The sequence below is a fragment of the Haplochromis burtoni genome, unplaced genomic scaffold (genome assembly GCF_018398535.1).
Source record: "Haplochromis burtoni strain Fernald_Lab_line unplaced genomic scaffold, NCSU_Asbu1 Contig_92, whole genome shotgun sequence".
NCBI lineage: Eukaryota > Metazoa > Chordata > Actinopteri > Cichliformes > Cichlidae > Haplochromis > Haplochromis burtoni.
The window spans coordinates 1,272,077-1,297,556 of record NW_024582453.1 but is presented as its reverse complement, the minus strand read 5'-3'; the positions used below and the strand labels follow the sequence as shown (position 1 = coordinate 1,297,556).

Sequence of the window (25,480 nt, the reverse complement as noted above, 5' to 3'; positions counted from 1 at the left end):
ATGAAAACGACGGAATTTTAATGAACAGAACAGAATTAGAATCAAAACAATGGAATTTGAATGAAAACAACAGAATTAGAATCAAAACAACAGAATTAGAATCAAAACAACAGAATTAGAATCAAAACAACAGAATTAGAATCAAAACAACAGAATTAGAATCAAAACAACGGAATTAGAATGAAAACAAAAGCATTTGAATGAAAACAACGAATTGCAATAAAAAGAAGGGAATTAGAATGAAAACAACAGAATTAGAATGAAAACAACAGAATTAGAATGAAAACAACAGAATTAACATGAAAACAACAGAATTAACATGAAAACGACGGAATTTGAATGTACAGAACAGAGTTTGAATGAAAACAATGGAATTTGAATGAAAACAACAGAAAACAACAGCATTTGAATGTACAGAACTGCTATCTGCGTTTCTCTCTATCCTCCTCTTTCGGCTTACATGTTTACCACATATAACAAGTACTGGAGAGCGAGCTGCTTTCGTTCTCAGTCCTACTCACTCCTCTCTTACTGCAGTGCTGTTCTAGCTCACTGTTGCCCACGCAGAGCTGCGCCATTTTGGAAATCTGCAGCTCGTTTCTGATGGCTGCAATCCATGGCTCTCTCTGTTTTTTAAATAAGTCACCTGTGCTGTGAGGCAGTGGAAAACAAGACGTCCTAATTTACTCAGTAGGCTTGTTTCATATCCAAATGCATGACTTGTCACCAGTTAAACGATCCTCTTGCTTTGCAGAATTGAACCAGAGCAAGCGAGATCATGTTGAGTTGTACTTGCTGCTGGGAAACGTGTAATTATCTACATTTCCGTTTCTGTCCTTTTCTGTCTCCCTCAGTTTCACAGCTATTGTGTACCACAGTTCTCTGATATGTTGGATTGTCTTGTTAAGCAGCAGCTGGGATTTTCTTTGGAACTACGCATGAAAGCGCTTTATATTTTTATAGTTGTTGATTTTGTGGGATTGTTGCTCAATCAAGCCACATAATTTGAATATGACAGTTCTGCCAGTTACCAGTGTTTTTATTTACTTTTTTAGATTAGATGACAGAGACCTAGTTTGTTTTCCTCTCTAACCTACCCTGTTTCTTACAAGTTGCTTCTCTGCTTTTGTCTTCCAGAACTTTTCTCTTCACTCTTTTTATTCTTTTAATTTCTCATCTTTTCTCTTCATATCTCTCCTACATCCTCTTTCACAGCACCCTCTCTTCAGTGCCTTTCTTTATCTCTGTACGGCCCCTCTATCAGCCCCCAGCCACCATGTTAATTACACCACAGTTCTTTTTCTCTATTATTCACCACTCTGCTATTTCTGTCACCCTCACTGCTGTGCCTGCATTTGCTACATTGCCAGCATTTTGCTAGGGTCTGCAGTGGCTGTTGAAATGAGGAGGGGGCGTGTACTGGTGCCCAATTCAACAACAAATGGTTGTTTAGCGTCATCTGATTGGCACAGATTAGTGGGCTGTTGGCGGTGGTGTGGAGGTGGCAGTTGCAGAAGACCAGGCAGCTTCATTGCTGCTGTCTGTGCACTGCAGACTGATCTATTTGCCTGGTTTCTTTAAACGTGTCTTTAAATGGACTTTTGCTGTCAACAACATCAAAACGAGCTGGATTGCTCACATAAAGCCAAATTAAACTTGATTAATGGGTGCATATTTATCTATGCCACCCTCACTACTGAAGTTAGAATGGCTGAGACAAGTTGCAGGGCAGAAAACGACATCTTAAACGCTAAGCAGCCGAACAGTTTGTATTATGATGATGACGACATTTTGTGCATTAATGCCAGAGTTACTGAATGTGGTAAATGTTTATCAGTGCAAGCTACTTCACTCCTTGATTTATTTAGATTAACTAACTTTATTTAATTTCAAGTTCATGTTCAAATATGTAGTTTTGCTAGTATTCAAAGCACTCTCAGATCTTGCAGCTATTGCGTGTACAGTTGCCATCAAACGTAATGCCTTCGGTAGATTTAGTTGCTTATTTTAGGCACTGTAGGGCTATGGTAAATGGATTGGAACCTCTCAGATAGGACCTGAAGTCTGTCTGCGTGTGCCTTCTTCAGTGTTTTACTTATTTATTATCTTTATGTAGACACACTAGACTGAACAAGGTGTGACAGTATGCATTTTGCAGGAAAGAGTGACAGAAATAACTGATTTTCAGGCAATGCAATGAAGAGATTTTTTTTCTTTAAGTAATTACTTTTGAAGTAATAGTAGATACTGTGGCTCGACATATCACACATCAAATGAAAACAACTCAACTATTTTGATTTAGCAACACAAATTTTTGTAAAATCAGTATATAAAACATGACTGTCTGTGAAAACCGATCAAGCACACAGACAGTATAAAAGATGGTTGTAGCTACTTTGAGGTGGCTGCAGGATTTTTGTCATCACCATCTTACTATTTTGAAACCACATGTAATGAGAAGGCGGCAGGTCTGGCTTTAAAACCACACTCTATTATAAAATCGAATTTGTTTTGTATTCAGTGTGACGCTAAATGTGTGAGTGAGCCCACAAACTCAGCAGGATTAAGCCACAAAGCTTTATAGGCTATGGGATCGCAGGTCTTTTTGCATCCACAGGTATCACCCCCTAGCAGGTTTTTGTCTATGATTAAGCTTTCCAACACTAATTACATTATACTTATACAGGTGGAATTTAATAAATGTATGCATGCATGCATTTTTTACATCTGTCTCATGGATTGTTGGGAAGTTGGAAATAAAATTTGAGTAGTTTATTACAGCTCGACCGATATTATTAGGGCTGATATTATCAGCTGACGTATGTAAATAATTTTCAAATATCAGCTGATAAATAAAAATTAAAAATGTAAAGAACTTCTCTCTTGCTTTTGGAACGTCATGAACACATCAGCTGGATGCAAACAAAGTTAGGCAGAGCATAAATGTGTAATCTACAGCTTGTTGTTACATTAATTTTTATTCAATGATAATAATGTTATTATTATAACAATACCTAATACCTGTATTGCATGTTGCGACAGATCTTACCAATAAAATGTACTTTCAGTGCAAATGTCGAGCTATCTTTGCTGGGTTTGCTGTAATATTATTTAAACTCACATTGAAGGATGCTGTTTTAAGTAAGTCTAACTTGAGTCTAACTTCAGTCATGTATGAATGACCACATATGAAAAGTAAAAAATGCTCATAAGTCAAAGACAAGAGAGGAGTTAAAGTACGAGTCAAGTTGATACACCTAAAAGAAAAGTCACTGTAGCTTGCTACTAACTAACCACCCTTTATCCTCAGAAAAATCGTCTCTGCTTGCATGAATAATAGACCAACATTTCATGAGGGCAATTGGCTTAATGGACCTGATTCATCATAACTTGCATGACCCAGATGCTGTCCTGTGTGATTTTAAAGTGCACACGATGGCAGGGTATTTCTTGGCTTAGAATGGACCTCTGGAGGCTGACTTTGCTCGTAAGCACAAGTGGTCCACATTCGCTAAAGGCATTGAGTCTGTTGCCTTATTTGAGAAATATCTTTGAATATTCCTACTATTTGAGATCATTTCATAAACTAAAAATGGATACTATGCTTCAATAAATTTAGCTATAATCAGCAGTTATGGTCATATATAGAGTTGGTGACTTACCTGACTTGTCTTTATGCTAAAACCCCCATTTGGTACCTCACCAAAATTCCTGACTGTCCAAGAGCATAGTTGGTTTCTGATGTTTAGTTGTGGGACAAATACAAACATGTATACACATGCTTGCATGCAGGGGATGTAGGAAAGCTCTGAGTGTTGCTTTCAAGGCATGTTAATGACCTCAGGACAGTGTTTAGAGAATCTGGTCAGGATGCGGTCTTAACTTATTCTTTCTCACATGCAGCACACAGTATTCTGCTTCTGAGGAATTCTCAAGTGAAATATTGTTTTTGGCATAGATGATGGTGAAGCCTGGATAAATGGCGCAATTGGGCATTACAAGGTTATTTGCACTAGGAAGCTAGTAGGATGTAGACAGTTTACTATCTGATCAAAGCATAAGTGGCACTTAAGTCAGTTTCTCCTAAGTAACCTAAGTAGTTAAGGTGTCGCTCTCTCCTAATTAATCTGTTAAAAGCTTAATTATACAGTGTGCTACATGTGGTACTTGAAAACCACATTGTATTAACCAATACTGTAAATCTACTGTGAATCTTTTTGATGTATGGCATTCAGAGCCAGTAAATAACACGCTCAAGTACCAGCATAATAGATAAAAACAATCTGAATCTCTGATCTGTGATGATGTGCAACATTCTCTGAGTTTCCACCAGATACGTTGTTATTCTTCCAGTGACTTTTGTACAATAAGATAGAATTTTCACCCAGGCAACCCAGTATGTCAGACCTTTCTGTTAATGTATCCACCCGCCATAATGTAACTGTGAAAATACATTAGTGATTCTCTTGGTTCTTTCTCTGCTGATGACAGAAAGGCAGAGGTTGGTGAGTAAGTTGAGCTACGCCACAAGGAGAGCCCTTAATGATGATTAATGCTGTTCACACGCAGCCGGCTATAATGAGTAAACACAAGTACATGGAAATCGGGTAAACAACTGAAGGTGAGAGTAGTTTTAAAAACGGTAAAGTCATGAAATCCAGAGAATGGGGGGGGGGAGCTGTCTTCTCTTTCTTTTACCAACAGCTGATAGAAGCTCTAAAAGGTATAAAGGACCTTGTGGCTATGCTTTGTATTCTTGGATCCATGCAAACTACAGAAACCTAAATAATAGAAGTAGTATCCAGGCGGGGAATGAACCATGGCCTTACTAACATTGTTTCTCACACATGCACCAGAAAAACAGGAGATTCCTTCTGTATTTACTGTTCGCATGGTTTTTTCCTTACACATTTTGCTTTGCTTGGACATTTCTGTGTTGTAAAAACAAACTCACCATCTAATTCAGGCCAGAGCAAACAAGCTATAGGTGTGAAAATTCCCAAGTCTCATTGTAAATTTGGGGAGAGGCAGCAGTTTCACAGGGAGCGACTCGCATGCACTAACATGCACGCATGGCCAAAACTTTAGAACAGTAAAGTGAAGATTACAACACACAGTGCAGGAGGTGTGGCTTTGCTAAGGACACCATTACTCCTATGGCCTCATAAGAACTGAGTGCAAAATTGAGTGAAATTGAGTAAATCTGTTCAATGAAATGGTGGCGCAGTCACCGGAGGCAGGTATACTGGTGCCTTAACACCTGTGCTATCTACCAAAGTCATTTTTATCTGTGTTAAAAAATAAAGCTCATAGATACCTAGAACCTGAGCAGAATGCATATATTCCAGCATTAAAGTGACTGCCCATTGCTGTAACTATTGCTAACATACACACACAGACCCTCTCTCATCACTCAAATCTCAATGCTGCTCTCTGCCTTCCACTGTTATTCTGTGGTAGCTGGGGAAGTGGAAGCGCTGTAGAATAAACTATAAGAATACCTTCAGAGCTCTCAAAAGTCCCCTCTTACATTTTAGTGAGCAAGAGAGGAGACCCCAAGCTCACCACCAAGCTCTGCAGAGGGAGGAAAGAAAAAAATCTGCAAACCACGTTTATCTTTCCACACAATTACAATTTCACTTTGAAAGGCTCTGAGCAGAAACTCCAACACTTTGGACTGCCTGCTGCCTGGCAGCTTTCAAAGAGAATGTTTGATTTTATTATTTATTTTTTTCTCCTTATCTTCTCTGTGTCTTGGCCTAGCATTTCCTCATCTATGCTCAGACAGGCTGAGATGAAAAGCTGTTTACCTTTCAAACAGCTCTATAGTATTCAAAAGTGCTGTAGGTCATGACTGTTACTGTGTGACAAGCACACATTTCGTTGTTTAGGGGACATCATTTATGCAGAACTCTTATTGTTGACATGTTTGTGATTTCTGAGAACACTTAAAACCATCAGTGCTACTTTTTAAAATGTCTCTTTATATACTTTTAAACTGCTGAAGTCTTCAGGAAGTTTCAAAATATTTGAAACTGTCGGGCCACATTGGCAGAAGGTTTAAACCAAATGAAAGTTGGAGTATGTAATGCTGCTGAGCCTGGGAAAGATGACATGGGTGAGAAAACAAGAATGTGATGCAACAGCGCTCATTATCTCTCTGTTTGCTTTGTTTGTTTAACTTATGAGACAGACAGAGGGAGACATGGAAATGCAAACTAAATGTCTGCATCATAATCTGGACCCCAGTTGGTTGAGGCAACCAACTTGCCTCAGTGGTCACACTGATGCCACCAGTGTTTTGGCACCTGGTGTACAAAAGGACATGCTGTCAAAGATTAAGTCAGTGTTTCTCTCTTTCTGTTATTTGTAATTGGCACTGCTCACATTAGGCTTGCATTGCACCACGAGCCATCCAGGAAGCAATATCTCTTTGAATTTACGCTCAGTAGGTTTTCCCCATTATATACTGCAAGTCCAGAGGCCTGCAGCTTGAAGCTTTGGCTTAGAAACTGTTTCTGCTTTGAGCCTGTGAAAACCATTGAGACATAACGTAATATGCGTTGTCAGGACGTAGAAAAACATGACGTGACTTGACCTGACTCACCAGTTGGTGTAGTAATGATGTCTGTCTGGGGAAACAGGTGTGCAATTGTCAAATATCTACTAACAGAAAAACATCACAGTTAGAGAGTTATGCTTCTTTTTTCTTCTTTTTCTTTTCTTTTATGGTTTTCTTAAATCTTCTGCCTCCACACTTCTGTCTGGTCTCTGATTGGAAGGTACTTAGAGTATCTTTGCTAAACACAGGTTTGGGAAAACTATCCATTTTCTTCTACACAATACAGGTTGATTAAAGAATGGAGACTATTAATTTTCTTTGTACCTTTCTGAAAATACTAATTGAATGGATTGAAGAAACAAATCGTAGCGTTTCTCTGCACCTGATCTGCTCACATGCACACACATACCATACCATTCACACTCAATGCACTTATTCCTAAACTTTATGTGCCGCCTCTTTAACGGTCTCCTTTCATGGTGCAGAACTAGCCTCCATCAGTCAGTGAGAACTCATCTGCTCTGTAATATTCAGGTGCATGACTCGCTGTGCACTGAAGCATATTAATAGTCTCACAGTGACAGTCACCGGCACACCTGGACTGCTTAATGGCAACTTTAGACTGGCAGAAACATTAAAAAAAATATATATATTAATATTTAATACTCCATAGTTTTATTTATTCTTCATCAGTGTTTTTGCTAATACATTATTTTACTATACTAACTAGCCCAGTTAAATATTAACATCTACACTGATTTGCCACTTTGTTAGGTACATCTTGCTGTTACCAGGTAGGCCCCCCTTTAAGAACTGCCTTATTTCTTCAGGGCATAGATTCAGAAAGGGGCTGGAGACATTTGAGTCCATAATCATATGACGGCATCGTACAGCTGTTCAATGTCACATTCAAGAAAGCAGTTTGAGATGATCTGAGCTTTGTGACGTGATGCGTTATCCTCCTGGAAGCAGCCATCAGAAGATGGTTGCAGTAGTCATAAAGTGACAGAAGCAGTCAGCCATTCTTCTCTGACCTCTGGCATCAACAAAGCATTTTGACTCAGAACTTCATCTCACATTTTCTCTTTTTTAGGCCATTCTCTGGCGAGAGACCTAGGAGATGGCTGTGTGGGGAGTTTCTGAAATACTCAGACCAGCAAAGACAGGCACAAACAGCCATGCGACATTCCAAGTTATTTAAATCGCCTTTCTTCCTCATTCTGATGCTTGGTTCGAACTGTTCCTAAATGCACTGGGTTAGTGCCATGTGATTGGCTGATTAGATATTTGTGTAAAACAAGCAGTTTAAGAGTGTAAGAAGCGAAGTTACCACTGAGTGTAGACACTCGTAGTAACACTTTAACTTACATCCTATAGTTAGAACACATCAGCTGTGGTGATCATTACCATTTTTTATTTTTTTAACATGCACCGCTGAAAAAATAAAAAATGTGTCTAATGGTTTTCATCTGATGTCACACATAGCTGACGTGTTCCAATTACAAAACTCAAGTTGCAGTATTACTTCAATGAGAAGTTTCATGTTGGTTTATTTTTATTGAATGACAGACAACTACACTCATCAGCCACTTCACCATATAAAAGGAAGTGTGTATATGTGTGGGAGTGAATGCAACAAACCATCTGTTCTAGACGTGACGTTTGTACCCACAATAATTGGTAGAGCATTACATAATTCTTTGCAGGAAATGTTCGGGGGAATTTCAAACCATATCATCTCTGACTGGTAATGAGGTCACACTGAAGTCACTGTTAAGTGATTACTTATTCAGACAATTACACTAACTCCAGGTTGAAATCCTCATGGAAACTTTTATTGGAATGATGTGGAGCGTTTACTTGGAAAGGGCCGTAACTGCCAGTCGCCAAACATTGACTGCTTAATTCAAGATAAATTAATGGGTTACAACAAAGGGGTTTCCACATTCTGAATGTTACTTTAAAGCAGAAATGTTTTTTTTGTAGCAGAACACAGGAATATTTAAAGGGTGCACCCAGTGATAACAAGCAGCCAACGCCCCTGTTCATGGTTTTGTTGCCTCAGAGGTTTTGAGCCGGAGGAAAAGAAAAATCACCAGAATTACAGAATTATAATCATTTCTTGTCTTCTTAAAAAAAAAAAACCCATGTTATTAGCTCATTGTACCTCTGTACATAGTCATCCCCACAGCCATTCTGAGCCAAAACAAACCCTGCTTTTTTTTTTTTTTTTTTTTTTTTTTTTTTTCTCTCCATGGTAATGATGTCACAATGCTAATGCCAGTAATACTATTTCTTTTATAAATGGTAATGATTGTTTAACAGTGCTAACAAATTGCCTCACAGCAAGAAGGTCCTGGGTTCAAATCCATCATCTGACTGGGGCTTTTCTGTGTGGACTTTGTGTGTTTTCCCCGTTTCTGCACGGGTTCTCTCTGGGTACTCCGGCTTCTCTCCTCAGTCCAAAGAAATTAAGTTAGTGGGGTTAGGTTTATTGGTGATTCTAAAATGGCCAGGTTGTACCCCGCCTCTCACCCTATGATATCTGATTTATTATAATACATAGTAAATCTGCAGTATTGCAGTTAGTTTACATTTTTCCAAGTACGTCTCGACACATTTATGTCTGTATGTACAACAAAGTACTAGCCATTGTAATGATTCCTACTATGGAAATTTACAGTGACTAAGCTGTAAGACATCTGCAAATGCACAACAGTCAAATTAAAAATCATGTTTTTTTTTTGTTTTTTTTTCAATTTTATTTTTGGGTTCGTTTTTTTTGTGTGCAAAATTCCCACTGTAGAGAATTGAACTTGCTCTCGTGTAAATCTCTAGATTTTTATCTTTAAAATCAAGTGCTTGATATGATATTACACATCCGCTTTCACTGTGTGATAATGTGCTTGGGGTCCCAGCCACTATCATTTGTAAGAAGTAAATAAGTCCCTCTGTTGACAGTTTCCTGCCAGCTGGGCCAACAGATAACATCAGCAGCCATTACATTCACTGGGCCAAGGATGCTGCGCGTTTACCTCAGGAATCGACCTCATTTAGACACTGCTAAAGGTTACTGAGTATCTGTCAGTATAATTGGTCCTCAGTGGCTGCATAGATGCGTGCAACGCCACATTCATTCATTTTGAATTGCCAGTCTTCCAGCCAAGCATACAGTTTAATCCTCTTCCTGTTTGCTCAGTTCTGAAACTCTTTCACTGTTTTTTTTTTTTTTTTTTCCTCCACATACTATCCAACTCATTTTTTTTTTAAAGTACTACGCAATCCTCTGTGGAATAAGTGAAGGGCACTCTGCAGCTAGTTATTTGGGATACAGTTTTTGAGTGGTAGTATCTTGGAGACGACACTGATTCATAGCAGACTTTGTGGAACGGGAGGTAAAAACAAATGTGCTGTTTTTGATGGTGATAGCTGATGTGACAGTGCTGATTTGAATGATTGAATATGTTCAAAATACCAGCATGTGTGCTTTGTTTTTACCTCTGCACAGCCAAATGGATAATGGGACTGTTTACCCAGGATATGTTCTGCAGAAATGATCAAAAATAAGCAGGAGTGTGGTGGAGAACTATTCATAATCAGATTTTGTGTAACAACAGAACATGTAAAACAGTTGTCAACAAGATTTGTATATAAATGAGAAAATTATAAAAAATATTTTTAGCCTAATATCAACCCAGCGGATTTTGTGCAAATTAAGCAGCTTGTGGATTAGAACATCCACTTGTTCTCTTGTTTGCATTAATTTGGATAAGAAAAAATTGAAATTTGTTCTTATTTGGTAGAAGAAGCCTGTTATGATTAGCTTCAAGGTCAGTAATGTTATCAACTTGTATCCACATACTTTTGTAATGAGCCTCAGGATTGGGTGTTATTGTGCAAGCAGTGTCCTCATTCACAAGGGCCTTTATCAGTCAGACAGTCTACAACAGAAGCGAGAGATCTCCTATTTTGGAATGACAATTGAAGTACTGCAGGGATTACTGTACTGCAAACAGAGCCGCAATGGCCAGTTTATTCTGTAATAGGACCAAAATGTGTCTGAATATTGGGAAACAGTCTTACAGTTACTCAGCCCCTTCTTCTGCTTTGGTTAATGGGAGAATATCTGTTCATTTGAGTTTAATTAAAGGAGCCTCGGGTGGGGAAAAAGTTGAACCAATCGATGTTGGTCTACAGTGGGTTGAAAGTATGCCAGCGTCGTACTGATTTTTGATATTTCCAATGAAGTAAAAAGTTTGACAAGCTTTTGCTGGCATAGAAGAAAATCGCTCGCAGGAGGTTCATCTATATTTATGTTCTTTCAGTTTCACAGTTCGCTCTCTTTTGAGACATTTGAAACTGTTTATAAAGCACCCAAGATGATTGTATATCTGTTCTACTAATGTGTTTCTGGAAAAAATGAATAAAAGTAAAACGCGGTGATTTGCAAATCATTGTAACCCCTTTGAAAACAGTTGTACTAATGCACCAATGGAGACAAGACAATTGAGAATTTTTTCTTTTTTTTTTTTTTTGTCCCAAAACAATCTGCAGAAAATAGAGAGGCCTCTTTAGGAAATCCAAAATGTTCCCTTAGTGTTTGGCTCCTCATTATGTGTGTAAGGGAAATAGATACTTGTGCTCAAACACACATATGCTTAAGTGAAATGAAAGAGAATTTGGTGTTCAGTGAGCATTGGGAAACTGAGCAGATTCTGTAGTACACCAAAGCACCATAGATCTTTTTCAGATCAGAGTTAGATTACAGATGATATTAAAAAGATCTTAATTTCTACTTGGAGCTGAACCACGTAGATGGTTTGGCCGTTTTAAAGACATGGAGAAATTTGTGACATAACCATGAATCATGTTAGCGATCCACAGTGTTTGTTCCACTTACATTAAAGATTACACTCAAAACGCTCAACAACTCTGTTACACCTATTGTTGTGGTTTTCCCAGTTAATCCACAAACCAAGAAAAGGTAATTTCATGAAAACTGCTCACAGCGAGTTCTGTGTGAAGCGATCAATACCCACTCTTCTTTCTCTCACACGCACACACACTTACTAAAACATGCACCGTACAAAACTCTGTATCACCATGGTGATTCAGAATGTGGTCTGAAAGGGAGAAGTGGTGCATTATTATGGACCCACCAGTAGACGAGCACATACTGAAGCAAGCTGGTCCTTGTTAAACTTGTGAATAGTGCTGTAAAGCAATTACTGCCACATTGTGTTTGACTGACTAAATGAGCTGCCCATCCTTACTGTGGCATCCTGTGAGGTTTTTTTTTCCCCCCTGCTGTATTACTTTAATCTCCATCCTTAAGGTACTTAAGTGGCTCTAGTTATCTAATAGATATTTTGTTAACCTAATAATGTCTAGTAGAGTACTTTTGCATGATCCACATTTCAAAAAAAATGTTTACTTGCCTTGCACTGCAACTTGGTCCAGCACCCAAGTTCATTCATTTTGCCAAACAATCTAACTTTACCTAACTTTGTCCTGATTGCCTGCCACTATCAATGAGCCAGAGCTCTGCGGTGGACATGGCCATATTAATCCTGCTGATCTATAACATAATGAGTATACAAGAGAAGGAAAAAAACTGTCTGAAGTAAGAGGAGTTTACTTTAGAGCAGGCTGAAGCTTAAGCTTTTTTTAAAATGTTTTTAATATTTGTCGTGTTAATATTGGGCATCCACAATTGCATAAAGAGAAAGGGGGGAAAAAAAATATTTTAAAGATATTTTTAAATATAGCATTTTTTAAAGACTTTTGCTGTTGAATACCCTGGTAGTTTTAGAACACATTGAAAAGTCTAAGCTAAGAAGCTCCAATTTTGGAAAAAGGGTTTTGCTGGTTAATGTACTCTAAAGAGCCTGAGGAGACTTCATTCTCAACTTTACAGGCTGTGAGATACTCCCTATGACTAGATAGCAGACTGGGCTTGATGTGTAAAATTACTAGGCTCTCACGTAGCTGTTAATTAAATAACAGGGGATCTAATCTTTGACACTGCAGTAAAAATGGATAGACTCTAAACCCTAGAGTATATTCTGTATGCTGTATATGAGGATCTCAAAATTTCACAAAAATACCATAGTTTCCTATTTCTTTACTACTGCAGTAGAGTATCTGAAAGAAATGTAATACTAAAGAGTATGTAGCACTGAATGTAATTTGCCTTGTAATCTGACTTGTCTTCGGTTTCCTTTTGTCTTTGCTTTGTTTTCTCTCACTACTGTTCTTCTCAGTTGCCGAGTTCCAGATAGAAAGAGTCCCCTGTCACCTGATTCCTAAGCAGACTGCTTGTAAGAGTCTTCAACAATAAAAGTTGGCCATCAACTAATTTCTCTTCATCAAGACTCACTACTGTAGAGGTACAAAATACCCCCCCCCCCCTTTTTTTTTTTTTTAAATGCTTAAAATCATTAGCGCCATTTATCCTTCTAGATTGTCTTCGTGTAAGCTGACCATTGGGCATATCGTCTCCAGACATGACAGGCTTTTCATGAATGTAATGGTGTCCAAAATCCCCCCAAAGAGATGGACTCTCTGGGTTCCTACAATGATTTTATGTAGTTCTCTGTTTGGGACCATTTTTATTTATTTATTTTTTTGGGTTATGTTTTCAGTAATCCAATGCTGCTGTAAGGCAATTCTCATTTAGTTCCATTGTATGCACCTTGTATAAAATATAAATTAGATTTTTTTGGTGAACTTTCTCTTAATGTCCCAAGTATTGCGATGCAACTATTGATAAGTGTTGAATTTAATATGTATATTGCAATTTTTAATTAAACCTTTTGAAGGCTCAGTGTTTGACCTGTAAAATTCAAACTCAGCCATTTTTCCATTGGTTCTTAAGCTTTAACAACTATGATAACTATACTACTATAGTTATTAAATATTGGTCTACAATAACTATTATATTACTAAAGAAAATATTGAATTTTTCCTGTTTACTTTTCCTTTTCTGTTTCCACAGCACTAAATGTCCCTTAGCCTCTTGAATCACTTCACTCAGTGGCCGTTATGTTGACCCGAATCTAATCTCATTAGCACCCCATCCTTACCTTTCCCTCCCATCTCCCCTCCCAACACCATTTCCCGACTCCGTCATGACCAGTTTGAAGCGCTCTCAAACAGAGCGCTCAGTTGGGGGCTCGGTGTCGGCTACCGATGAGTTCTACACTCGTCGTCTGCGACTGCCTAATGGAGGGGCACCACCACCTCGCAGTGAGAGCGCCCACATCTCCTCTTCTTCAACCACGGGCACCAACCCTGGTGTCCCAAAGATGGGGGTTCGGGCTCGTGTAGCTGACTGGCCACCAAGAAAAGATGGGGGAGGAGGGGGTGTTTGGCACATCACTGTGGAAACAGACTCACCCAGCTCTACCAACACCACTAGCTCTTCAGGGTCAGGAAGTGGAGATAGAGAAAGACTTGAAAGAGGGGGAGGAGGTGGTGGAGGAGGTAGTGGCGGGAGTGGTGGGAGTGGAGGAGGGGGGGTGTCAGCCGTCACAGCCCATAGCAATCTGTCAGCCAAGCTGGGTCACCTGATAAGCCCACAGGACTCATCCATGCTGCGCAACATCCACAACACACTAAAGAGCAAGATGCAAAGCAAGGGAAAGGACAATCGCTTCCTGTCACCGGATGGCTATCTGGGTTCCCCTCGCAAGGGCATGAGACGCATCCGCCAACGCAGTAACAGTGATATAACTATCAGTGAGCTCGACGGGGATGGAAACGAGGGCTGGTCGTTCTCCGGGTGGACACCCATGCACCGGGAATATGGCAGCACTTCATCTATAGACAAGCATGGTGTGTCAGGAGAGAGCTTCTTTGATATGCTAAAGGGATACCAGTCCGCTGAGGCCCCGGATCAGCGAAGCCCAGCTCCAGAAAGGCTAACAGAACTCCTTACTGTTGCTCCCATAAAACAGGCTGCTCTGGATCTGCCAGATGGACCTTTAGGTCCAGCCAGAGGTAGTCCTGCCAGTCGGCTGAAGGAACGAGAGAAGCATTTGAAGAGAAGGTCAAAGTCAGAAACAGGTGGAGAGTCGATCTTCCGTAAGCTGCGCAGTGTAAAGGTGGAGGGTGACACATCAAGGGCTGGCTCGGATGCTGAAGATGGTGGGAAAGGGGATGAGAGTGGACCACCTCCCAAACCCTGGGCGTGCCAAAAGGGATTTGCCCATTTTGATGTTCAGTCTCTACTCTTTGACCTCAATGAGGCGATTCAAAGTCGGCAATCTGGAGCCAAACGCAAAAACACCACTACTGGTGCCTCCGCTGCAGCTGCCGCCTCTGCTTCGGCCTCGTCCTCTCTTTCGTCTAATCAGAGTGGAGTGTATGGGTCACCTTGTGGCTCCCAAGAAGAGCTAAGCAAGGAGGGGACAGGAGGCGGTACCAACCCTGCCTTGGACCCTGGCGATGATAAGAGCAATGATTTGGTTCTCAGCTGCCCTTGTTTCAGGAATGAGATTGGTGGAGAGGGGGAAAGGAACATTTCTCCTGTTAAACAGGTAGGTCTGCTTGAGTAGTCATTATATTTTCTTAGATATATGCAAATATTGCAATGCATTTTAATATATAAAACGGTTTCTCGGGTTCTGCTGTTTTAATATTGATGCTGCAGTCTGCAGATGTGCATTTTGAAAATGCACTGAAAAGCGCTCAGATTTCTGCATATTTAAGATGTAAAGATAAAAATATGATGATGTGGTTTACAGCTTGCTGGCTTTACCTTTCCTTTTTATTAATCTTCCAGCAGGGAAGCATAGGAAGCGGTGGGAGCTCAAGCAATTCCTCTGGCAGTACAGAAGAAGGCCCTTTGGATGCCACCCTCACTACCCATTTTACCAATGCAGGTGTGGCTGTGTTGGAGGCTTCCAAGGACGGGCCTAGTCAACATGCCGACAGGTCCAAACGATACATTGTGGAACATGTTGACCTTGGTGCCTATTACTACCGAAAGTACTTTTATCTCAGAGGTGAGAAAATTGGATAGTTTGGGCTTTTTTGATTTGTAGTTCTTAAACTTTAGTGGGTGCTTTTCAATTTGTCTTACTGAACGTTTCTAGTCTTAGAGCAAATGCTGTGGACTGTATTGGCAGAAAAAATACAATTTGTAGTGTTTTAGACACTAATTAGACAAGGTGCAGAAGTTGTACTTCATTCTGCATTACACGTGAGAAAACCTGGGAACCAGCGAAGAGTCATTAGTAAAGGTGCGAATGTTCTGTAAAGTTTTAATAGTTGATATAACTCAGCTGCAATACACATAGTGGAATAATTGCTCAGGTTTTCTTCCTTTCTGTAGTTTTATCTCTCCTGTCCTCTGTCATCAATTTATGTCTGCATCTGAAATCCCAATACTTTTCACCCCTAGAGCACTGGAATTACCTGGGGGTAGATGAGAATCTGGGCCCTGTGGCGGTGAGTCTGAGAAGGGAGAAGCTGGAGGAACACAAAGACCATGGACAGCAGTACAACTACAGGGTCATTTTCAGAACGAGTGAGGTAACATACATTCTGACAAATAGTGTGCCATCTGTCTGACGTGTTCACGATTTTGTTATATAATTATTATTTTTTAATAATGTTTTCATTCACCAGGGTAAGCTTGTAGCTTTTCTAGCCATTCCCACTGTGAAAGTTCATGTGAATATATCTGTCAGTATTTAGTATGCTCTCCTGAGTGATCTTCCTGAAATGCTTTTATGAGTTCAAACTGTGTAGGAGTTGACATATAAGAACTGCTCCCTGCTTATTGATGAAGCCATTTGGGGGGAGACATTATAAAAGCTTCAGCTCAAGGCTGTTGCATACAGCTCAGGATGCTACCGCCTCCGCTCCTTGATACCACCTTAAATTACTGCCCATTTGATCTTTATAGTTTCCTCCCATTTGTTTAGTCCAAATTCTCAACTTTTTTGTGAATCCCTCTAGCCCTTGTTGCCATCAGTAGACACAGTAGAACCATAGATGCACGTCCTTATTCGCTGAGCTGAACACCCACCCACCATCTTTGTCAGCCTTCATCTTTGAAGGGCTGAGCTGTGCCATTTTGCAGCTCAACGACACTAAAATAGCACCTGAGGTATTTGAGTGAAGAAGGTAAAGCATTGCTTTTCTATTAAAGCGTGCCATGAGTAATAGTCCTTGCAATCTCTTGGGATGACGCACGACCTACTGTGCTATGTTTTCCTCTATTTTTCTTTCCTTCTCTTGCCTCTCAGTCTCTTCTCTAATTGCTATTTTCAGAGCAGGGAGCTTCACAGGTTTAGATATATTTGTGTGCCTGCGTGGGAGTGAGTGGGTTGCACTAATGTTGAAGACAAAAGTCCAGGGACCAAAGAGGACGACTGTCCTTTTAATACTGCCCATGATAAGTTTAAAGTGCTTTTCTTCTTTGGTTTGTTTAGTACTGAGTGCGCTGGCAGCAATTCTGGACTTTCCAAACACCACGTGATGGCAAAAACACACAAGTGGCATGGGACCACTACTGACTAACAGCTGTTAGTTGATAGTAGATATTCAGATTCTGGACTTTCAACAGTCTTCCTGATTTATTCATGGATGTCCTCGTTGAGCTTTTTTTACCCCGAAGCCTTAGTATTCACACTGAAAGCTACAGCAGCAAAATCTCCACTCTATTTATTTTATTTATTTATTTATTTATTTTATTTTCTCCCTTAGCCAGACACTTTTCTGCATTTTGCTTTCCCTGTACCAACAGAGAGTGGGGAAAAAATATCTGTTTTTAGATTTTGTGGAAAAAGATTAATTTCATGTGTGATCCTAAACTGAATTTAATTGCATAGATTAAGGCCTCATCACAGGCTTCCTTCCAGTTTTCCCAAAATAGAGTTACTAGTATTCTACAGAGGGCTGGATAGCTAGTCATGTTGTTATTTTGTTGCCTGTTACAAAGAACAAACACACTGCGTGGAGCAGGAAGGAAGAGCCAAGAGAAGAATTATCTAAGCAGCAACTAATCTGGACTCGATCTGACGGGTGTGCTATGAAGCAAGTTTATTTGCATTAACAGACTGGATGAGCAAAAGATTAAAACTATCAGCTTTCTCTTTGAACCTAGGTGTTCTTTATTTAACTCTTCTTCTTTCTTTTTTTCTTTTTTTTATCTCTTGCTTGAGTGCTGCCTGCTTCAAGACGAGCAGGTTATGGAGAGCTATGAAAAACACAAAGCACAGTCTTTTGGCACAGAGATAGAATTGCAGTCAAACAGTGTCTCGATATTACATATTTTCCCGCTATGCATTTAATTTCTAACATAAATGCTGCGCATTAAAGCTTTCACATTTTAACTTGATATATTTAAATATGATACCTAAAGAGGTTAATATGCTCCCATATTGAGGGATAAGTGGAAATCAATTCAGTTTTAGCCAAATCAAAGTGAATTTCATTTCAATCATTGAATATTCTGTGATGAATACCAATAGACCAATCAAATCTCCATTAGCTATGGAAGCAGTGTAAAACTGCACAAAGCATGAAAATGATTTAATCTGCACCATCAGCAGGAGAAGTGAAAGGGTTGCTAAAACTGTGACCAAATAGTTAAGCTGGATAGTGTTACGGTAAGACCACACACCTTTGGAGCGGAAGTAGCAAGTTCGATTCCCTTCCAGTATCCAGTAAAGGTCCTGGCTAGGCCCCCCCATGCCAAACACCAAGCCCTGGAATGGTGCGGCTACGCCTGCAGCCTGTCCACAGCTCAGACACGACACATTTCACTGCATGTTGTACTCTATGTGATCATGTATCTGACCAATAAAGCTTGTTTCTTTCTTAAATATTAACAAATGGTTGTGCCATATTGTAGTTTTCTATTTATAGTGCATTGTGCTTTTATGTAATTGAATTTAAAAGCAAGGGTTAGAAATTAGCAACAGCTATAAACTCATGCTTCTGTGAGTTTCGTGCGCCGTATTAGAACCATGTTAAACTCCATTTTTCTTTTTTAAGTAAGTTAAAATAGAAATCTTGATATTTTTGATGGTTTGATTCGATACTGACATTGATCGGCTAGAATAGGCTCCAACAACCGTGAACTCGATAAGTGGAAGAAGATTGATGGATGGAGTATTAGGGGTTTTTTTTTTTTGTTGTTGTTGTTGTTCTTTTAAGTGAAAATCATAATGGCTTTGACCCCTGCAATTGTGTTTTTGTTGTTCTTTTCCTGCATTATGGGTGGTCTCCAGCTGAATACTCTGCGGGGTTCCATCCTGGAAGATGCTGTACCTTCGACGTCCAAGCATGGTCTAGGTCGAGGCCTGCCCCTCAAAGAAGTGCTGGAGTACCTTGTGCCTGAGCTCAATGTTCACTGCTTACGCCTGGCACTCAACACACCCAAGGTCACTGAGCAGCTGATGAAGCTGGACGAGCAGGGGGTAAGGAGATGCAGCGAGCACGTCTTGAGGTTTGATTGTGGGTTATGATGGGCCGGATGAATCTGCTTGATTAATTCCTTTGAGCACATTTGATTACTGCTTTCCATTTAGTGAAAAGACAGTGTCATGCAGACATGGCATCCGCTGAATAGAGTGCGATCCTTTCGTGCATGCATTCGATCGGTCTTTGAGCCGAAGAACTTTTGCAGCTGGTAACCTGTACTATTGACTATGCAAAGCAAACGATTGTCATTTGGCATTTCATGAATTTTTTAGTGTGTGGGTGTTTTTCTGTGAAGTGGATGTATCATTGTTGAACTAAATTCTTTTTATTTATTTTTGCTGTATCTCTTTATTTACTCCCACAGACCGTTATGTGGAATTTAGACGAAAATGTTTATATGCATGCTGTGTCGACGTGTGTTGATGCATGCACACACAACATAACCCTTAAAAAAAAAAAATTATATATAGATATACTCAAAAGCTGATGCAGTTATCAGAAGCTGAATCCTCTGAAAATGTCAACATGATTTCTTAGGAAAATGGCACAAAATCACTACAGAACAACCCAAGGTTATTCTTAAAATGTCAACATGAGTCCTGCCTCAAATGTCAACATGGTTACTCTGACATGACTTCCACACAGTAATCTCCATTTGTTTCTCCCCTTTTCATTGGAATAATGTTTGTTCTCTCCGCAGCTGAGTTTTCAGCGAAAGGTGGGGGTGATGTACTGCATGGCGGGTCAGAGTAGCGAGGAGGAGATGTACAACAACGAAGCGGCTGGGCCTGCACTAGAGGAGTTCCTCCATCTGCTGGGCGAGAGGGTTCGTCTAAAAGGCTTCACCAAGTATCGAGCTCAGCTGGACACAAAGAGTATGTACATTTGCAAAAAACTGCAAAGTGCCAGTGAGGGTGTGAGGGAACCTTTATATTTGATCTTACGCTGACATTGATCCTGTCTAATCCAGCACAGCAGGTAGTAAATTAGTAAATTGGCACGCACGAAATAGACGTTCGCATTGATCAAAAAGTGCTGAGTTCAGTTGCCCAGCAAGTATTTGATGGATTGGAGCATGCAGGGGGTCGTCAGAGTCTTTTAGATTATGTGTATACACACATGGGTTCAGTGCCTCAACTTGATTGCGATAATCACATTAGATCTCATTCACATGTTAAAGGACTGGTCAGTGACCACCTGGCATCTTCTGATTGCTAGAGAAAAATGTATACTCTCTGACCAGTTGGGGAGTGGTTGCTGCACCAAAAACCTCATTTAGATTGCTTCGGTCACTAACAGATAGAAGATGGCAACTTGCCTCTGAGTGGTAGTAAAACTTGAAAAATGTGTGATCCAAACTGGAAACTGGAGAGGGGAAACAAAAAAGCACAACTTTAACTTTGGAGATGATCAGGCTTTGTTTCTGGTTGCACTTTTTTGACTACTGTTCAGAAAGTAGTTGACAAGCGTTTGCCCTTTGTGTAGCACCGCACACCTTTTCTCATCCAACTTGGCCTAGTGGCTGTGGGCAACTTCTTGTACCAACTTACCAACCAGTCAGGGAACAAACAATTTTATGTAGTGACGTGGGGTTGAGGGGTTATTGACTGGTCAACATCTCAATGATTAGGGTTTTAGCAAATTATTTTAGTTTGTCATCAATCTCCAGCAGATGCAAATACTCCAGACTGTGTTTTTTCAGGAGGAGAGCTGAGTAAAACTGAAGTCTGTCCAAATGTTTCTTACAGCCATAGATCGTGCAGTGATGGCTAAATAATAGATTTTCTTCTTTGAGTACTGCACTAGTACTAAATACATTGTTTCCTTATAAAATGTTTATTACACTTTTTATTAGGATGAAGGTATGTAATGTAAGAAGTGAAATTAATTGTTGAGGTTGTAAGTTATTATAGCATTTAACTTGATTTAATTTCCTTGCCTTTGGCACCTAAATTTCTTGCAGTTTTCAAAACATTTAATTATGAGCAGATGGAATACATGTTTTAAAAATTTCTGATCCTGTTTCCCCCCATTTTCAATTCCAGTCCCATTAAATCCCCCTCACTTCCTTGTCTTCGTTCACCGATTCTTAAGTTTCCTCAGATGTTTCTTCAGACATTTGACAGATGGCCTTTAGTTTCAGATTACTGTATTTTCTTTTGGACACTGATATTGATCCTCTGTGGTTGTGCCCTTCTCCTTTGCCAGACCACCTGTGTTTGTTCCAAACAGAATTGATGTCCACTTTATTTTTGCTACCTCTGTGACATTTCCAAGTCTGTGTATGATATTATGTTATCCATATTATCCCTGCATGAACTAAGCCATTGCCCAATACCCTGTGAGACAAAAACTGCCCCAATCAATTTTTGCAGGATGTGTAGCCTCTAGCAAATTAAATACAGCCATGCAACGCCCTCCTTAATGAATGCGTGTAATTAATTGAGGTAATGTAGCTGTTTAAGTACGGCCTTTAAATACCTTGTGACTGTTTGGCTCTCTAAATGGAAAACATCAACAGCCTAGTGAGGTAGTGCAGTGGCTCCCTGACTGTAAAGAGGTGAGCGTGTTCTAGGGCCATCTGAACAGCATATAGTAGAGACAAGCATGCGGGAAGAAAGTTTTAGGGTACTTGAACAAACCTGTCATGGTGTATTTTCCTGAAGTATGAGACATTTACGTGCAGTTTTCTCCTTCTCAGCTGACTCAACTGGCACCCACTCGTTGTATACTACTTACAAGGATTATGAGATCATGTTCCACGTATCCACCATGCTGCCATACACACCCAACAATAAGCAACAGGTATGTTAATTTACAGGGCTCAGAGCTTGGATACACTAAAATACCTTTGGATCCACCAGCAAGTTGTGACTTTTCATTAGAGAAAGTAGTAATCCATGCTATGCACATTTTTAGAGTTAACATGATCCTGTTCTTTGTGTATATAGATGTAGTCAAGGACGACATGCAGAGGTTTGGTAAGACAGGAGGATGCTAGAGGATGGTGTCAGATAGAGGCAGATAATTCACTGTGGCGACCCTTAAAGGCCGAAACAACAGTGGCTCAAGTGTTGTTGTTTTTTCCTCTAGATGTCTAATTAATTATGTTTTAACTTTAGCTTCTGTCTTTGAAAATGTTTTCCAGTTGCTGCGGAAGCGACATATTGGGAACGATATCGTCACGATTGTGTTCCAGGAACCCGGGGCGCTCCCCTTCACTCCTAAAAACATCCGCTCACACTTTCAGCACGTCTTTGTGATTGTGCGAGCGCATAACCCTTGCTCCGAAAACACCTCCTACAGGTGAGATTCAAGAGTACACCAGAATAAACTGCGTGTAAATAAAATGCTGCATACTACTTTTCAACCTGTGCCCCATTTGAAGCCTAAACAGTGCAAAAATAACCGGTTTGATGCTGTAATTTAGACTTGGTCAAGTCAAAGAGAATCAGTCTACTTGAACCTGGAGAGGTTACGTCCAGACTGGCATTATTCAAAGTAATACAGTGTCAAAATGTGATAGTTAAGGAAGGTGAGTTGAAAAACTACACACTGAACTAAAAAATAAGGGCTGTAGAGGTCAGTTGGAACATTCCCTTCTATGTCTTTTCATTACATTAGAGGTTATCTAAGGCCAGTGCTTTACCTGCCTTTTCAAAATGTCTGGAAAAATACTGCATTTGAGGACTTGCATGTGATTTATGATTCACTTTTCATCACAGCAAAAACAATAATGCTCTCATTCTTCTGCTCAGATTGTTGTACGGCTCTCGTTGCCTTTGCAGTTTCATCATGGAGTAGGCCGAGAGTGTTGAGAGCCCTCTCTACGACTCGCGATTTATTTCCCCGCTGTGAGAGGGTGTAATATTAAATACAATGTACAAGTCTGAAATAACTTTTAAGTAATTATTTATATTCTGCCTTTGCAGTCTTTCGTGTTCGGCGCTGTTCAGATTTGAAGGGCATTTCATTTAGCTCATTCCTGGCTCTGTCTTTTTATCTCGTTTTCTGTCATTCTCTCTTATCTTGCTCTCTAGGACTCTGCCTCCCTCTTCCACTAATGGCTGTTTTAATTGCTGTCAGAGCACATTGTGTGAGGACTTAATTGTCCCCCATGGGGCTACTTCACTACTAAACAACAGCACCACACATACACAAACACAAAGCAGCCAATAATGAATTGAATAGAAGAAGAGCAAGTACTATTGACATGTGCCTTATGCGACTCACAAACGCAAGTTAAGTTTTTTGAAGTGTAAAGGAGTTTTCTGCACACCATATAAAGGTGAAACATCAGCTTTCAAAAATAAATTATGATTCATAGTCACCACAGGAAATTGACTGAGTCATAAGATATTAAGCAAAGGTGACCTAAATGCTTTGAAGCTTTGGTTTGTTTTCTTAAGGTTTATGAAGACGGGGGCATACACACTTGGTATTGAACTACTTCACTGTTCTGTTCAATTTGTTATTTTGAAAGTGGGAAAATTCTGGGTTCACCTGGCCTTGCACCTGCTTTCAAGCATTTAGAGATCAAAACATAACTATTCTGCTCGCTCAATGTCTGCTCTTAGTGGAAGTGTAAAAAAACAATTTCTTTTGTTTGATATGAATAGAGCAAAGTACAATAAAATAGTGTGTAACCCCATTTAATGTAAACCAGGATGTGTTTTCTGTTCACTGCTCTAATGCTGCTAGTATCTTGTACAGTTAAATGTAATTGCGTGTTAATACAAAATAGGCTACTCTCAAATAATGATATTTTGATGGCTGCAACCCAAACTGAGTTTGTTATAAGACCTAGTGTATGAGCTAAAGGCATTAGAGTGCTGCCGAAAGCGATACTGTACGCGTAACTGAAAACTGATGGAGGATTTCCTTTAAAGGATTCTACTGGCATTTTCACTGTAATCAAGAAATTAGGTAATTTGAGTTCACTCTGTGAAAAAAAATAATGCAGAAATCTACAGATGTCTTCAAGGCTGAAAGCCTCTGTAAAATACAGCTGCAGAGAAATGATGCGTCCTCACTGGAGAAGTGCGATACGTAAGTGCTCGAGTAACAGTTTATTTTAAAGGTGTGAAAAATGGTCTCTTTCCTACATGGCTTAAGGTCAAGTGGGCACAAGTGTATTTACAGTACAGTGCAAAAATCTTGAATCACCCCTCGTTTTTTTTAAATATCTTGCTTCTAAGGAATAAGACTTAAGGCACATAACTGATGGGGCTTGACCAGTATTAAGTGTGCACATAACAGAAATCCTGATACTTGTTTTCACACCACAGTTTGAACGTGATCTGACGTTGCGAGTTTGAGCTAAAAACTTCCTGTAGCCACGTATGCTTTGCATTCTGGGATGCGGTAAGTTACTATAGATGTGTAACGGTCAGCATGGATGGGTGACTGCTCGTGCTCACCAATAGTCCAGAACAAAACACCTTCTTACTGTATTTACTTTTGTTGCTCCCGCCCCAGACACATCTGGCCAATGAGCGGACTGAATGTTTGTAACGGCGCATTTTGATTCACCCTTTGAAGAAGGCACAGTTTCTCAAGTGCATCATCTTCTCCTGATAGATGTTGCACGCTCACTGAGGCTGTTGACATTCATGCCCCAGCTGGAGCCATGAGGCTGGCCGCCGTCAGATAGTTTCCTCTCGTCTTTAGGTGGTGGTCCGTAGTTGTGTTTTGATCGACACAATAAAATGATTCATTCCACAACTCGCAGCTGTTGTTATCATCCTCACAGTCGAGCGTAAACTTTGATATGTCACACATGCAGGAGCTGCCTGAATGGCTCTTCGATATGTCTCAGCACTCCATTTGGAAACTACTAGTGCGGTTACTTATTTCCTCTTCAATGGTAAATTCATCTGCACCTTAACAATATTGTTCTTGCGTCAGCATAATGTTGCCATCCTGGACTGTTGGAAATTGCAGCTGACCAATCACATTGTGATGTAATGGCTTTGGAATGCGAAAAAAAAAGGTTTTCATAAAACGCATAAAACGGTTAGAATTTCTCAAAAAGGTTTTATCCCCACAAATTTGAATTCTTGTAAACTCTTTGCATGGCTCTTAGCTAAAAAGTCACTACATAAACAAAACCTCAAAACTTTTAGATAACAAAAATAGTCCTTGCTTTGAATATTAGTTGCCTAAAGTAGACAAAAACATAATGTATACCTTCCCCATATCCGCACTCTCACAATCTCGCACTCCATCAGGTATTGACATGTTCTTTTTCTTGGCCTGGCTCAGTGGGCAGCAGGTCATAGATACTGGAAGAGCAGAACTGCCCACACATTGGATATTTATAAGACCACAAATCAGCGAAAGCCACAGGAATGTGCTCTTTCATTTCTTTTACCAAACCTCCTGCCATAGGGATCACATAGCAGCCTCACAGTGCAGCAATTCCCCAACACTCCTTTTCCTCTCTGTCTTCCTCACTTGCTTTTCTCGTTCCTTATCCTT

General features: G+C 39.9%; 1 protein-coding gene across 3 annotated transcripts in view; it reads left to right on the top strand.

The window, feature by feature from the left end:
- The window catches only part of sipa1l1 (signal-induced proliferation-associated 1 like 1), a 101,026-nt gene that overhangs the window by 53,806 nt on the left and 21,740 nt on the right, over window positions 1-25,480 (top strand). For all 3 annotated transcript variants that reach the window (XM_005938273.3, XM_005938272.3, XM_042222723.1), the window contains 8 exons: window positions 12,826-12,951; window positions 13,560-15,102; window positions 15,348-15,570; window positions 15,969-16,099; window positions 18,808-18,996; window positions 19,701-19,875; window positions 21,702-21,805; window positions 22,149-22,306. In XM_005938273.3, the coding sequence (XP_005938335.1) occupies window positions 13,693-15,102; window positions 15,348-15,570; window positions 15,969-16,099; window positions 18,808-18,996; window positions 19,701-19,875; window positions 21,702-21,805; window positions 22,149-22,306 (2,390 nt within the window). In that variant the 5' untranslated portion in view covers window positions 12,826-12,951; window positions 13,560-13,692. The remainder of the gene's footprint in view (window positions 1-12,825; window positions 12,952-13,559; window positions 15,103-15,347; window positions 15,571-15,968; window positions 16,100-18,807; window positions 18,997-19,700; window positions 19,876-21,701; window positions 21,806-22,148; window positions 22,307-25,480) is intronic.